Source organism: Geotrypetes seraphini, chromosome 5, assembly GCF_902459505.1.
Source record: "Geotrypetes seraphini chromosome 5, aGeoSer1.1, whole genome shotgun sequence".
Taxonomy (NCBI): Eukaryota; Metazoa; Chordata; class Amphibia; order Gymnophiona; family Dermophiidae; genus Geotrypetes; species Geotrypetes seraphini.
The window spans coordinates 250150608-250166763 of NC_047088.1; the positions used below are offsets into that span (position 1 = coordinate 250150608).

The 16156-nt window shown below is 42.1% G+C and overlaps 1 protein-coding gene across 5 annotated transcripts in view; it reads left to right on the forward strand.

Annotated features, from left to right (window-relative positions):
- Positions 1–16156, forward strand: part of SEMA5B (semaphorin 5B) — a 653562-nt gene that overhangs the window by 575085 nt on the left and 62321 nt on the right. For all 5 annotated transcript variants that reach the window (XM_033946987.1, XM_033946982.1, XM_033946985.1 and 2 more), the window contains 2 exons: positions 7395–7512; positions 10865–11046. In XM_033946987.1, the coding sequence (XP_033802878.1) occupies positions 7395–7512; positions 10865–11046 (300 nt within the window). The remainder of the gene's footprint in view (positions 1–7394; positions 7513–10864; positions 11047–16156) is intronic.

The following is a 16156-nucleotide window of genomic DNA, read 5'->3' on the forward strand; positions in this document are numbered from 1 at the left end:
TTACTGTGTGATTTCTCACAGCATTTACCTTTGGAAGTGAATTTCTGTTCCTGTTGTCCAATTTATGTTGCGCTATTTACTTAAGTTGTTTTGATCTTTTTAATTGTACTTTTACTGGCGCTTTTTATTTTAATTTGTTTCCCCGTTTTTACCTGTATATTGCTTAGACATTGTATAAGCGATACCATCAAATTTTAATAAAAACTTGAAAACAGGTTGCAGAAGTAGCTTCAGAAAATACTTTCATGGAAAGGATGGGGAATGTGTGGAATGGCCTCCAGTGGAGGTGATAAAGACAAAAAGTGTATCTAATTTCAAGAAATCATGGGACAAGTACGTTGGATCTCTAAGGGAGAAGAGGGGTTTGTAGGTGGCACGGCTGTATGGCATGGATAGGCCTTCATTTTTACATGTTTTCTTATTCAGCTATATAAAAAATTACATTCTGGAGAAATGCGCTGCCTGATTATGAGATGCTTATCTCTCACTTTTCATGCTGAGAATTCTAATCACAGGCTCCCGGCAGGAGCAGCTTTGAAGAATAAAAAGTGCCAAAAGTACGCTTGTTCTGTCTCAAGGGCTGAAGGACACACGGCTCCGCAGAGCCATCTCTTCATTCTTCTTCCCTCAACACAGAGAGCCCTCGCTTACAAGACTCTAGTCCCAAAGTGGTCATGTCACAGAGGTGTGGTACATTTGTCTGAAGGCTGACAGATAAATCACTGCTACGATAGACAGTTGTAGCGCCTGTATTCACTGGCTGTTGTACAGTAACTTAATGGAACTGTTCCCTGTATATTAATAGCATGTGCTAACTTGTTGGTGAACAGTCATAAATGAATTAGTGTAGCTCCCTAGTCCTTTATTTGTCCTGTTTATCTGTCTTGAATAGTCTTTAAACTCTGTTGAGCAGGAGCTGTCTTGTTACATGGTTTTGTACAGTATCAGCCTAATTATATCAATTGATCAATTGAGTGTAGTAGATTTGGATTAGACAAAATTTTTAGAAGACTCTCAAGAATTGATCCCAACCCGGGCTACTTTGTTAATTACCTGTGTAAATGAATCAGAAAAAGCTTTAATTTTGAAACTATACAGTGGTACCTTGGATTACGAGCATAATCCGTTCCAGGAGCATGCTCGTAATCCAAAATGCTCGTTTATCAAAGCGAGTTTCCCCATAGAAAATAATGGAAACTCGCTTTGATACGTTCCCACCCCCTCCCGATAACCGGCACCCCCCCCCCCCCCCCCGCTCGCAAAGGCCCCCCCCGCCCGAACAACTTAAACTTACCCCCCCCTGTCTAGTGCAGGCACAGATCGTGTGCCTAGAAGATCTTCTGGCTTCCGCTTCTGCCTGCCTGCCTTGAGCATGCATCTGCGCATGCTCAAGGACTTCTAATTCTCCCTCTCGCCGAGATTCTCGATTGGTGCAAAAAAGTGTCTTTCAACTCATCTGATAAATCCAATGGTCTTTATTAATCCAAAATAGCTCATACATCCAAAGCAACTCAACGACTCGACATGATCATTAATAAAGACCATTGGATTTATCAGATGAGTTGAAAGACACTTTTTTGTGCACCAATCTGATTGGACATTTCCACTTTGCTCTTGCCTGTTTGATTTTTGTGGAATTGTTTCCCCTGTTTTATTGTGGCAGTGCATGCAAATCCATCTCATACATATTCATTGTGCATATACTGAAAACCTGACCTGGCTCCGGCTCTCGAGGACCGGAATTGCCTACCCCTGGCCTAGACTATCAACCTCATCATTCTTATTTATCTATTTCCTACATTTCTACTCTGCTATCTAAAGTTCTAGGTGGATTACAACAGACATACACAGCATTAAATGGAACAATAGACGATAAACTGTTAGTGATAATTAACAAAAACACCGAACGAAGACAGACAGTAGGAACACTCATGAAGACCCCATAGGCATGAAGGAAAAGAATAGTCTTAAGCTTTTTCTTGAAAGATCCAAAGCTGGACAATGTACAGAGAGTTTGCAGGGAAATACTTTTAAAACCAATAGGAGGAAAAAAAATTTTCACTCTGAGACTTGTTAAGCTCTGGAACGTGTTGCCAGAGATTGTAGTAAAAGCAGATAGCGTAGCTGGTTTTAAGAAAGGTTTGGACAATTTCCTGGAGGAAAAGTCCATAGTCTGTTATTGAGAAAGATACGGAGGAAGCCACTACTTGCTCTGGATCGGTAGCATGGAATGTTGCTACTCATTGGGATTCTAGAATCTTGTTACTCTCTGGGATTCCAGAATCTTGATATTCTTTGAGATTCTGTATGGAATGTTGCTACTCATTGGGATTCTAGAATCTTGTTACTCTCTGGGATTCCGGAATCTTGCTATTCTTTGAGATTCTGTATGGAATGTTGCTACTCTTTGGGGTTCCAGAATCTTGTTACTCTCTGGGATTCCGGAATCTTGCTATTCTTTGAGATTCTGTATGGAATGTTGTTACTCTTTGGGGTTCTAGAATCTTGATTCTGTATGGAATGTTGTTACTCTTTGGGGTTCTAGAATCTTGTTACTCTCTGGGATTCCGGAATCTTGCTATTCTTTGAGATTCTGTATGGAATGTTGCTACTCCTTGGGGTTCTAGAATCTTGATTCTGTATGGAATGTTGTTACTCTTTGGGGTTCTAGAATCTTGATTCTGTATGGAATGTTGTTACTCTTTGGGGTTCTAGAATCTTGATTCTGTATGGAATGTTGTTACTCATTGGGATTCTAGAATCTTGATTCTGTATGGAATGTTGTTACTCATTGGGATTCTAGAATCTTGTTACTCTCTGGGATTCCGGAATCTTGCTATTCTTTGAGATTCTGTATGGAATGTTGCTACTCCTTGGGTTTTGGCCAGGTACTAGTGACCTGGATTGGCCACCGTGAGGGTGGGCTACTGGGCTTGATGGACCATTGCTCTGACCCAGTAAGGCTGCTATTATGTTCTTACCTTCTTGGGTAGCCATACTCTTCACATACAGTTATGTGCTGGTCTGTTCATACTCTGATAGTTGTTTATGTGGCAGTGTGTTCCTGGTGTTTCTGCCATTCCTGCTGCTGCTTGTTCAAGATACCGTGGGCGGTGTTATTACACTTTCTTCTATAAGTTTATTTAAAATTTGATCTACCGCTTAAAAAGTATCTAAGCGGTGTACAAAAATATAAAAATTTTTAGTTCAGGGAAATCACATATTAAATCACAAACAGGGACAAAACGTTCATATACATGTGACGAGGAGGGTGAAATACAATTGCGAGGATAGATAAGGTGCTCTTCATACAAAATTATAGATTGGAGTTCTGGATATTACAGATTGGAGGCATCTTTGAACAGAAAAGTTCTTCCCTGAGAGTTGATGGTAATAAATTCCATAGGGCAGGTGCTGTCACTGAGAAGATTGTTTTGCACGTGGTATCATAAAATAAGTGGCGTAAGGAAGGAGTAGTTAAAAGATGGTGATTACTTGATCTAACCTCTTTTATGAAACTGCGATAGCAGTTTCTAGCGCGGGGAGCCGCGCTGAATGGCCCACGCTGCTCCTGACGCTCATAGGAACTCAATGAGCGTTTGGAGCATCGCAGGCCATTCAGCACGGTTCTCTCTGTGCTAAAAACCACTAGCACGGTTTCGCAGAAGAAGGGGGTAAGTGTTCTTGAAGAGCAGTAAGGAATAATCAGCCTATCCATGAATCATAGAGAATGAAAGGTTTTTATTTTGAATGTGAAAAGTAAAATTTTGTAGGTTATCCTGGAGGAAAGTGGTGACCACTGAGATTTTATCAGAAGAGGAGTTACGTGGTCACATTTTTTTCTGACATATTCCTTGGTATAGTGCAGGGGTAGGCAATTCCGGTCCTCGAGAGCCAGAGCCAGGTCAGGTTTTCAGGATATCCACAGAGATGAGATAATATTGCATCTCAAGGAGGCAGTGCATGCAAATCCATCTCATGCATATTCATTGTGGATATCCTGAAAACCTGACCTGGCTCCGGCTCTCGAGGACCGGAATTGCCTACCCCTGGTATAGTGCGTTCCAGTAATGAAGTTGAGAAATTACTAGGGAATGTGGTAGAATGTTGTTTTTTTTAATTTTTATTTTAACCTAATTTGTAACTAAATGTAAATCACATTGGATTTGGATTTTGCGATTAAATCAAATATTTTAAATAAACTTGAAACTTGAATAAAGATGAAGGTTCTAGAACAGTGGTTCCCAAACCTGCCCTGGGGGACCCCCAGCCAGTCAGGTTTTCAAGATATCCCTAATGAATATGCATGAGAGAGATTTGCATATAATGGAAGTGACAGGTATGCAAATCTCTCCCATGCATATTCATTAGGGATATCTTGAAAACCTGACTGGCTGGGGGTCCCCCAGGACAGGTTTGGGAACCACTGTTCTAGAAGATTAGAAATTGACCGGATCATATGTAACCTATAGAACCTATATGTTTATGAGCAAGTCCATCACAACTGACTCTGACTCCTGAGGCAGGCACTTTGCACCGAAACACACTTTTTTTTTTTTTTTTTTTTAAGTGGATGTATAATTAACATTAACCTTGTGTTAGAATTAGAGTGGTCCCCCCTTCTTATTTTTTTTGTGGGGGGTTACTTTATTGTTGTCATCTGGGGGCTTTTCCTCCTAATGCTTGTCTCTTACTCCACATTATGGGCTCCTTTTACAAAGATGTGCTAGCGTTTTTAGCGCATGCGCAGGATTAGAACGCACTATAGCGCACACTAGCTGAAAAATTACTGCCTGCTTAAAAGGAGGCGGCAGCAGCTAGCCTGCCTTTGTAAAAGGAGCCCTATGTGTTGAACGAGTTCATATGTTGATTCCCATCTTAGCATGTTCTCCAAACCCGCTGTCTTTCACTTCACAGATGCTGAGCAAGTAATACTCGACTTTCTTATCTAAATATTGGCGTTCTTTTCTTACTGTAAGAAAGTTTTTAGATTGTAAGCTGCATAGACCTGTCGGGTACAGAAATTGCAGTATATCAAATGTTAAATAAATAAATTCTTTATTCTGTTCTCACTCTGTTCATCGGAATGCTTGTTCCAAATTTAAGATTGGAGGCCAGCTGCCAAACTTCAGCGCTTTGGGGGCGTTTCTGCTGGATTGTTGCATCTTCTGCTTCTCTGTATACCTACATCGTTAACTGAGAATGGTGAAAACTATTTTAAAGAAATGGTCAACAAGTCTGAAAGTGGCAAATATTTTAGAACAGTAAAACTGGTGCAACATTTGTTTAACGAACTAAAGTAAAATTTTTAAGAAAATGCTCTTTTAAATAAGAGATTATTTTGGGCACAGGTGCTCTCTTTAGTCTGGATCTGGGTATATCTTACACTGCTCTTCCTGTGATAGGCACGAGGGATCTCTCAGAGAGAGAAAGAGATAATGGTTACTGTAGATGGGCAGACTAGATGGGCCATTTGGCCTTTATCTACCATCATGTTACTATGTTTCTATACTTCACCACAATAATATATTCCAAAAATCCCACTGCCTTAGAGGAATATAGAGAAAATTTCCAACCAAAAATGGAGAAACGACCTCAGTTTCTTCCAGGGAAAATTCTCACCTGAAAGAACTCTATTCTAGCTGGTCGCCGTACCTGAGAAGGACACGGTACTACTCAAAAGAGTCCAGAGAAGAGCGACTAAGATGGTTAAGGGGCTGGAGGAGCTGCCGTACAGCGAAAGATTAGAGAAACTGGGCCTCTTCTCTCTCAAACAGAGGAGATTGAGAGGGGACATGATCGAAACATTCAAGGTACTGAAGGATATAGACTTAGTAGATAAGGACAGGTTGTTCACCCTCTCCAAGGTAGGGAGAACGAGAGGGCACTCTCTAAAGTTGAAAGGGGATAGATTCCGTACAAACGTAAGGAAGTTCTTCTTCACCCAGAGAGTGGTAGAAAGCTGGAACGCCCTTCCAGAGGCTGTTATAGGGGAAAACACCCTCCAAGGATTCAAGACAAGTTTCTGCTGAACAAGAACGTGCGCTGGTGGGGCTAGTCTTAGTTAGGGTGCTGGTCTTAGACCAGAGGGCCGCCGCGTGAGCGGACTGCTGGGCATGATGGACCACTGGTCTGACTCAGCAGTGGCAATTCTTATGTTCTTATGTGCTTAACTATACAGCTGCATAGAAAAAAACATCCCAGGTGAGAATTTTCCCTGGAAGAAACTGAAGTCTTTTCTCCATTTTTGGTTGGAAATTTTCTCTATATTCCTCTAAGGCAGTGGGATTTTTGGAATATATTATTGTGGTGAAGTATTGGTGTATTCCACTTGTATTTATTATATTGTTTGTACTATGTTTCTATAATCATAAAGCTCTGTGACCTCACAATGCAGGTGTAAAGAGCCTTAGCCTATAGGAAGAGGAGATGCAAATATAAAGAGCCTTAGCCAATAGGGAGAGAAAGAGATGGATGGTGCAGAAGGGAAGGCTGGATGGGCCATTGGCCTTTATCTGCCGTCATGTTTCTATGTTATTCTAGTTGCTTTCCACTGACCCTAACAAACGTCAATGCAACACTTAAGCAAAGATTCTTTGGGATGTGAAGGTAATGGGATTTAGGATTTTTCCAGTGAATGAGCGATAAGATCAACAGGGGGGGACAGTAAAGAATCTATGATATTTTCAAAACCACTCGCAGGTCCTGCAGCTTTAAACAGTGACTGCAGACGTTCTGTCCTGAGTGATTGTATAGAAAACGCCAATGAAATTAAGCAATAAAACTTTAGGCTGGCCAATATGATGAATGATTCCCACTGCCTTAGCTGAGCCCTAGTCCTTTTTATCTACGTCGGGAGAACAATTAGACTGTAAATATGGATTCGGGAGCGGTATTGAATGCCCCAGTGTTCAGGTCAATCAGAGACACAGGAATAATGTTCAGCTGTGGTTTTTTCTTCATCACAGTTTGAACTTTTGCATCATAAAAGAGATCATTGTTCCAACCCAAGGCCTGGGCTAATTGAAAGCCTTTATTATTGGACCACTGGGTAATTTTGCTTGTCTAACCTCTGCGGATGGACAGAATGGCAGAGGACACATGCTAACAGAGGGTGCCTTGTTTGACATTTGGCCCAGTAATAAATTAGCAGAGTGGGATTTGGAAAGCAAATTTTCTTCTTCTGTGTCTCACCAAGTCTGAAGGAATAATATTTGCTGACGTGCCTTTGCCGCTGTGTTATCGAGGTGACATTTCCTTGTTCAAAGATGCGCACCCTCCTCCCCCGGAAAGATCTGTACCAGCGAGCAGTCATGGAATTATTTGGAGCAAAAGACATTTGTTTTATGTTTCTTGAGTTGTAATGAGTGCTGTGATCTTCTGTTCTCCCACAGGATGTGTCTGGCAGCCAGGGACCCCTACTGTGGCTGGGACAGCAAACAGAAGCGCTGTACTACCATCGAAGACAGTTCCAACATGAGTTTATGGACTCAGAACATTACCGAATGCCCAGTGAGTATGATGTGAACCCCGTAACATGGTGGATGAGAGCAGATTAGGGCCAGTTGGCTTAGCCTGTCTGCTGCTTTGGTAGATAAACATAGGAATTCCCTTGCATTTTGCCCACCTTCTGAATCCTGTTCTCTTTTTGTTGGTTGGTTGGTTTTATAATTCTTTTTTTTTTTTTTTAGTTCAACCAAGCATAAACATCAAACAAAAACAGTGTTAAACATGGAGCATAGATTGTGTGGGCAATTCAGGGGCGTTCCTTGAATTTACGCACATAGTTATAGAATAAAGAGGATCTACACCTCATTTAGGCATGAAACTTTGCACCACGTTTAAGTTTGTGCAAATGGCCATACTTAAAGTTAGGGAGAGGGTCTGGGCGTAAACGCTATTTCTATTAACCATGCTATGTATAGTGGTATTAGATCCCTAGTATGTGTCGAATTAAGATCAAAACTTGTATTGAAAAAACCTATGCTGTAACTACTACTGCTATTAATTATTTCTATAGCGTTATCAAATGCACACAGCGCTGTACAGAGTCACAAAGAGTAAGAAAACAGTCCCTGCTCAAAAGAGCTTACAATCTAAACAGCCAAGACAGACACACAGGATGCCATGGATATAGCTAAGGGGAAGGGTTAATCAGCTGGCTGGGTTGGAGGGCAGAGGGGAGTACAGGACAATTAAGCCATTGTGACATCACTGAAGAGGTTGGCTCTTATTGGTGGAATGAGGCATTATGACATCACAAGCTCAGCTCTGTTTCCCAAAGACTGAAACACTTCACACTACTACTACTACTATGAATTATTTCTATAGCGCTTCCAGACGTACGCAGCGCTGTTCAGAGTCACAAAGAAGACAGTCCCTGCTCGAAAGAGCTTACAATCTAAACAGCCAAGACAGACAAACAGGATGTCATGGATACAGTTAAGGGGAAGGGTTAATCTGCTGGCTGGGTTGGAGGGCAGAGGAGTAGTGTTAAGGATTGAAAGCTGCATCAAAAAGGTGGCAAATTATAACCTGTTAACTGTATATTATGTACGTCAACCTGTAACCCATGCTGAGCTCTTTGGGGAGAGCGGGATAGAAAACGAAAGAAATCAATTACCACCTCTTAACTTTAAGCACTATTTATGGAATAGCACCGAGAGAGTTTTTCTCATCACCAATTGTATAAGAGCGGATAGCGTAGCTGGTTTTAAGGATTTGGACAAGTCCCTGGAAGAAAAGTCCATAGTCTGTTATTGAGAAAGACATGGAGGAAGGTTGTCTGTGCAGGATATTCAGATAGTGAAATCTTCCCTTTTTTCCACACCTGTCCGTTATCCAGATTGAAATCTAGGCTTACTGCTAATGACTTTAGATCTGATACAACGATTGGTACTACAAAGAATTGATTGTGGTAATGCATTATCCCCCATTTTACAAAACCGTAGCGTGGTTTTTAGCACTAGCTGCGGTGGTAACAGGTCTCTCATTGAATTCCTGTAAGCATTAGAGCTATTACTGTCGCAGCCTGTGCTAAAAACCAGAGTACGGTTTTGTATGGGGGGGAGGTATATCTTGGTGTTACTAACACCAGGATGAGTGCATTGTAAGTTGTACAAAATGCTGTGGTACAAGTGATCTTGGGTTCCTCAAGATTTGTGGAGGCTACGCTTTTGCTAAAACAACTACATTGGCTTCCTGTGAAAGCAAGTGTGGCATATAAAATTTTGAGAATACACCAGATATTGTATTCTGTTGCACCTTGGTATTTTCATGATGTATTGAAATTATATTGACCAAGAAGACATTTAATATCAGAGGGAGCTATGCTGCTATCTGTCGATGGACTGAGTCAAGTGAGAAATGTAGAAACTTGGTCGGCAGCTTTTCCAATAGCTAGGTTACTCCTATAGAACAAATGGAAAAGTCCATAGTCTGTTATTGAGAAAGACACGGGGAAGCCACTGCTTGCCCTGGATCGGTAGCATGGAATGTTGCTACTCTTTGGGGTTCTAGAATCTTGCTACTCTCTTGGATTCTGGAATCTTGCTATTCTTTGAGATTCCGTATGGAATGTTGCTACTCTTTGGGGTTCTAGAATCGTGTTACTCTCTGGGATTCCGGAATCTTGCTATTCTTTGAGATTCTGTATGGAATGTTGCTACTCTTTGGGGTTCTAGAATCTTGTTACTCTCTGGGATTCCGGAATCTTGCTATTCTTTGAGATTCTGTATGGAATGTTGCTCTTCTTTGGGGTTCTAGAATCTTGTCACTCTCTGGGATTTTGGAATCTTGCTATTCTTTGAGATTCTGTATGGAATGTTGCTACTCTTTGGGGTTCTAGAATCTTGCTACTCTCTTGGATTCTGGAATCTTGCTATTCTTTGAGATTCCATATGGAATGTTGCTACTCTTTGGGGTTCTAGAATCTTGTTACTCTCTGGGATTCTGGAATCTTGCTATTCTTTGAGATTCTGTATGCAATGTTGTTACTCCTTGGGTTTTGGCCAGGTACTAGTGACCTGGACTGGCCAATGTGAGAACGGGCTACTGGCTTGATGGACCATTGGTCTGACCTAGTAAGGCTATTCTTATGTTCTTAAATTACTGGAAATGTTGAGACTTTGTAAGGGAACAGAACAATTTTTAAAAAGGTTTGAAAACCCATCTTTATATTAAAGACTTTTTTGAGATAATGAAAAGGAGAAAGTGTTACCTGTTGGATTGATTTTTAAACTGTCGAATTGTTTTGAATTACGTATGTGATTATAATCTGCTTAGTGTTTTAGCAGAATAGAAATGTTTTAAATAAATAAAATTGTCACGCCCATCTCTAGGTTCCAGTGGAATGCCCAGGATGGCGAAATAAGGGTTGCAGAGCTGCCAGGTGGCCCAGCTTCAAGTTGGGGGGATTTTTGCCAGCCCTGGTGGTAGAACTTGCATCCAGTGCACTGTGGATTGCACAGCCCTAGCTTCTGCCATTTGAAATCAGCCCTGTCGGCCGCCTGGAGTTTGTCTTGTCCTTGTTTAGTCCACAGAATGTAAAGAATCATAGCAGGGTAATGAGCGAGGGGTTATATAACATCATTGTGCAGCTCGGCGGGTACTGCTTACTGAGTAATTGCATCTTGAAAAATCAGGAAGTCTTAAACCTTGATGAAATAAATAGCATTTTACATCCATTGTACAGCAGGCCTGATTAGCAGCGGACATAACTCTTGGGATTTCTCTAGACAAAATCACATTTTCTGCTGGATTATCTCGTTCTGTATATGTGGTCTCTCTGAACCTCCTCTCCCTTTTTCTGGCAGTTGGATCACTTATCTATAAGTAAACAATGTTTTTTTATTCTTTTAATTAGGTGAGGAACCTGACTACAGATGGTGGTTTTGGGCTGTGGTCTCCGTGGCAACCATGCGAACACTTTGACGGTGACAGCTCAGGTTCGTGCACGTGCAGAGCCAGGGCATGCGATAGCCCTCACCCGCACTGTGGAGGTCGTGGCTGTGAAGGACCCAAGATTGAGATCGCCAATTGTTCAAGGTACATTTCTGGGTCTGCCTTTCTAGATGGGAGAAGTCGGAGGGGGGTGGGGAGAAAACACCGAGTAAAGGCTCGGAAAACAAGGGAAATGGAAATAGATTATTATCAAATTTCCTCGGAGCAGAGGTTCTCAACTCAGCCCTCGGGGTACAACCAGCCAGTTTGGTTTTCAGGCTATCCACAAGGACGATGCGTGAGAGAGATTTTGCATGCACCGCCTCCTTGGTATGAAAATCTATGTCATGCATATTCGTTGTGAATATCCTGAAAATCAAACTGTCTGGATGTGCCCTAAAGACTGAGTTGAGAATCGCTGCCTTGGGGTGAGGCAAAAAGAAAAGGTAGGGAAAACACTTCTTTGCAGAGCGAGAGAAGTACTGTAGATGCCTGGAATCACCTACCAATGGAGGTGGGAGAGTACAGGCATGAGAGGGAGTGTAGGATAGATATATGCAAATCCAGTCCTCGAGGACCAAGATCCAGTTTGGTTTTCAGCATTACCAAGTCATGCAGATTAGCCTAATTAATGGCCATATGTGCAGATAATTATCTGGCTGAATGTGGAATGTCAATGTTCTGAAAATGAGGAGGATTTAATTTCAGTGGCAATTTAGATCAGTAGGGAGCAGGGTGACTTTGATTTAAATGAAATGCATTTAAATCATAATTTAAATCACTAGTCGATGAAAGGAATAAATCTGCCTGTTTTACCTTTATTAAAAACAATTGTACAAAAAAAGGAATAATTATGGGGAACGGGATGGGAATCTTGTAAAGATGTACAGATAATTTCCCCTGTCTTTAGGCAGATTTTTAGCAAAGCTCTGTGTTCCAAGTCTGAATGTCAAATATGCCAGCATAACTTATCTGTTTAAAGTTATTCCCAGTATTTCTGCATTCAGGCTTCAACAAGTAAGTTGTACAGATCCAGAGGAGTTCTGTTTAGTCACTCAAAGTTGGTGCTCAGTTTTGCTTTCGGATCTTCAAAGTAATTGGCTTTCAAGATCTGCACCATTGGGAAGGGAGGGAAAGGAAGGAGAGGAGATGTCAGAGCATGGAGGGGGAAGGATGGAAGGAAGGGAAGGAGAGGAGAGAGATTCCAAGGCTGGGAGGAGGGAAAGGAAGGAGACAGATGCCAGACCATTGCAAAGGGAGGGAGGGAGTGAAAGGAAGAAGAGATGCTAGAGCATGGATGGAGAGATGGAAGGAAAGGAGAATAGAGAGATGCTGCGGCATGTGAGGAGGAAAGGAAAGGAGACTGAGATGCCAGACCATCAGGAAAGAAGGGAGGGAGGGAAAGGAAGGAAAGGAGATGCCAGACCAAGGAGGGGAGAAAGATTCCAGGGTATGGGGGGAGGGAAGGGAAGGAGATAGATGCCAAACCATCGCAGAGGGAGGGAAGGAGTGAAAGGAAGATGCTAGAGCATGGATGGAGAGGGAGAGATGGAAGGGAAGGAGAATAGAGAGTTGCTGGGGCATGTTGGGAAGAAAGGAAAGGAGACTTGAGACACCAGACCATCGGGAAAGAAGGGAGGGAGGGAAAGGAATGAAAGGAGATGCCAGAGTATGGAGAGAAAGGGAGAGATGGAAAGGGAGATCCTAGGGCATGGGGGAAGGGAAGCAAATGCCAGACCATGGGGTGAGTTGGAGTTGGAGTGGGAAGGAGGGAAGGGGAGATGCTGGAGCACGGGGAGGAAGTGGAGACAGAAAAAACTGGAAGGGACAAAGAAAGAAGGATGGAATGGAAAGTGAGGAGAAGATGAGGAAAGCAGAAACCAGAGATAAGAAAAGGTAGAAAAAAAAAGTTTTTGTTGCTTTAGAATAAAGTATTATTGTAGCTGTATTGATAAAATTTATAAATAGAAAATGGAAATAAGGTAATCTTTTTATTGGGCTTATTTTTGGAGACCAAAATCCCCTTCCTCAGGCAGTGGTCTACCAAAGGGGAGAGTTACTTAAAAAAAAAAATATTTGGGGGGAGGGGGTGTTAAAAAATGATCGGCTTTGGGTGTCACATACCCTGGGTAAGCCACAAGGAATATGTACTATATGCATTGGCAGCACTGTATAAATTTGTAAACCTACAGGTTTGTCCTTGGGCTTCAGAGATTTCTTTGGGTCAAATATGGCAGACGGTAATAAGAGTAGCAGACGCTGGAGAGCTTTCTGTTTCTCTCTCTCTCTCTCTCGTTTCCCTCCTGCCCTTCAAATGCACTTCTTCCATATCAAAAGGCAGAAAGATGCTTAAAAATATTCTGGAAGCACAATTAAGAGAGACTGCCAAGAAAAGCAGGGTTGCTGATGGACAGGGTGTCAAGACAATGTCTGGGTTTTAAATTCCGCCTGGCTCATAACAGGTCAGTCCAAAATACACAGGCTGGAAATGTTAGCCGCACGTTTTGTAGAAAAAAAAATAAAACAAATGAAAACACTCATTAATTAGGAAAAGTGAAGCAAATGAAGGGATCCTAGTATCACCTTTTTGGCACAGTTTCTTTATTGGCTGTATTTAAACGTGTGGTTTTAAAAACGTGTCACTTATACCCGTGTGTAAAATAAAGACCTGCGTGATTCATCCAGTCTGCCCAACAGTCACATTTATGGGACAAGGATTTGGAACATTTGATCATAGAAACATAGAAAATGACGGCAGAAAAGGGCCACGGCCCAACAAGTCTGCCCACTCTAATGACCCACCCCCCTAATTTCTTCCTTGAAGTGATCCCACATCAGTGGTTCTTAACCTGGGTTCGACCGAACCCCAGGGGTTCGGTGAGTCAGTCTCGCGGGTTCGGCGGAGGTCAAAACATACCTCCGACTCATATAGCGCGCAATCCTTTTCGAGGATGCTGGACATAAAAACGAAGAAAAGGAACAGACTTTGTTGCAAAAATGACACGAGAGTGGCACTTGCCAAGGTAAAGCCGCGCATTTCTGAACTGGTCTCTGAGAGGCAACAGCAGAAGTCACACTGATTTGCAGTAAATTTCATGATTATGTTATTATTATTCGAAATATAGGAGAACTTTTTTGTTTTCAAAATTTATATTATTTTTTCCCTCACTGTATACCTATGTTTTGAATTTGTAAAAATCATATTTTATTTTTCCAATAAAGAAGGGTTCGGTGAACACGCATTTGAAACTGGTGGGGTTCAGTACCTCCAACAAGGTTAAGAACCACTGTCCCACATGCTTATCCCATTTTTTCTTAAAATCTAGCACGCTGCTGGCCTCAACTACCTGCAGTGGAAGATCATTCCAATGATCAACGACTCTTTTGGTGAAGAAATACTTCCTGGTGTCGCTTTGAAATCTCCCACCCCTGATTTTCAACGGATGCCCTCTTGTTGCTGTAGATCCTCCAATTCTTATTTGGAATTTAGGAGGCATTCAAAGATATATCCTTGTTTTCTAAATGCTTGGGTAACTAATTTTCAACCTAATTGCACATCCTACTGTTTGTAAACCGCATAGAATTTCACGGTCCTGTTTTCTAAGGTGTACATGTTCAGTTCATCAAGTCATAAGAAAATAAGAGATGTCATATTGGGACAGAAAGCAGGCTCATCAAGCCCAGCATCCTGTTTCCAACAGTGGCCTACCCAGGTCACAAGTACCTGGCAAGATCCCAAAAAGTAAAACATATTTTATGCTGCTTATCCTAAGAATAAGCAGTGGATTTCCCCACATCCATGTTAATAATGGTTTATGGACTTATCCAAACCTTTTTTAAACCGTGCTAAGCTAACTGCTTTCATCGCATTCTCTGGCAACAAATTCCAGAGTTTAATTACATTTTGAAGTCCCTCCTTATCCTGTAATTCTAGTGGTGCAAACCCCTTACCATTTTCATCGCTTTTCTCTGAACCACTTCAAGTCTTTAGACTATGTCCTTAGCAAGATATGGCCTCCAAAACTAAACGCAGTACTCCAAGTGGGACATCGTCTTTCTCATCATTATCATTCATATATAAAACCACAACAAGAAGGATACAATGACATCATTGCTCAATAACATATGAGTAGTAGGGCCTTATTTAGAAAGGTGTTTTTCCTTTATTTTGTGCTTATGGACATAAAAGAGCTGCGTAGATTCAGGCAACAAGTTTGAACATAAATGCTGGGATTCTAGACATGTACATGCATTTGTGAACACACATAACGATAATCTGGTTATGCATTATCTCATAAGCATGCACCAGTCTTTGATAGCACATACATTGCAGGTGAGCATTGACATAGGTGGAACGTAGATGGAGTGCACAGGTATGCATATAATTTATAGAATGCTATAAGCTGAGCATCGTATTTCCCCCAATCTGGGCACAAGAATTAACAGTCTGTTATTGAATATCTGGGCTTACCGTCAACCACGAACTTAGGCAGACTGTCTCCTGTGGCCTGAACATCGGGTCCACTGTGTAGGTCTCGCACGTTTTTTGAGGGATATTCAAATGACATTGGAATCTCTCTCCAGAGTCTCCCTGAAGTTTGCGCCTCTTCGAATCTCCTCATTTGGTTATGCCAAGCCAGCCTAGGGCAGCTCTTCTCTCAGTACAAATCCTAGCCAACTATGAGGAGAGGCAGCCTGCTGCTGTTCCTGAATCCAGGTTCAGATTTAGGAAGAGGCCACTGCCTCTGGCACCAAGTTTTTAATAACCGCTGGAGCACTGCCTCCGTCCAGGCTTGCTGCTGTAGGCTATAGTCCTCTAATAAAATTAGCAACACGCTGCAGCATTGGAAGGAAAATTGAGCACAGGGCCTCCCAGCCTTCACAGGCCAAACGACTCTACAGCATCTGCCCTGTTCTTTTTGTGGTTGCCATAGCGACAGGAAGCCAGCACTAGTGGGTTGGGCCTGGCAGAGCTTTTCAGCACCATGTTGAATTTTCCTTCTGATGCTGTTTAACAACCATGAAGTAAGGGGGATGTTGGGAGGGAAGGGGGTGGGAGAAGGGCTCATTCTCCTCTTCCTTCCTACCCTGCGGCGGCCATGCTTCTAATCCAGCCTGAATCCTGCTGGGCTCCCTCAGCACCCACCTTGTGCTGGAACCAAAGTCCAACGATTTCCTACATCTCAGTTCCAGGGTATTATATAGTTTCCTTTCA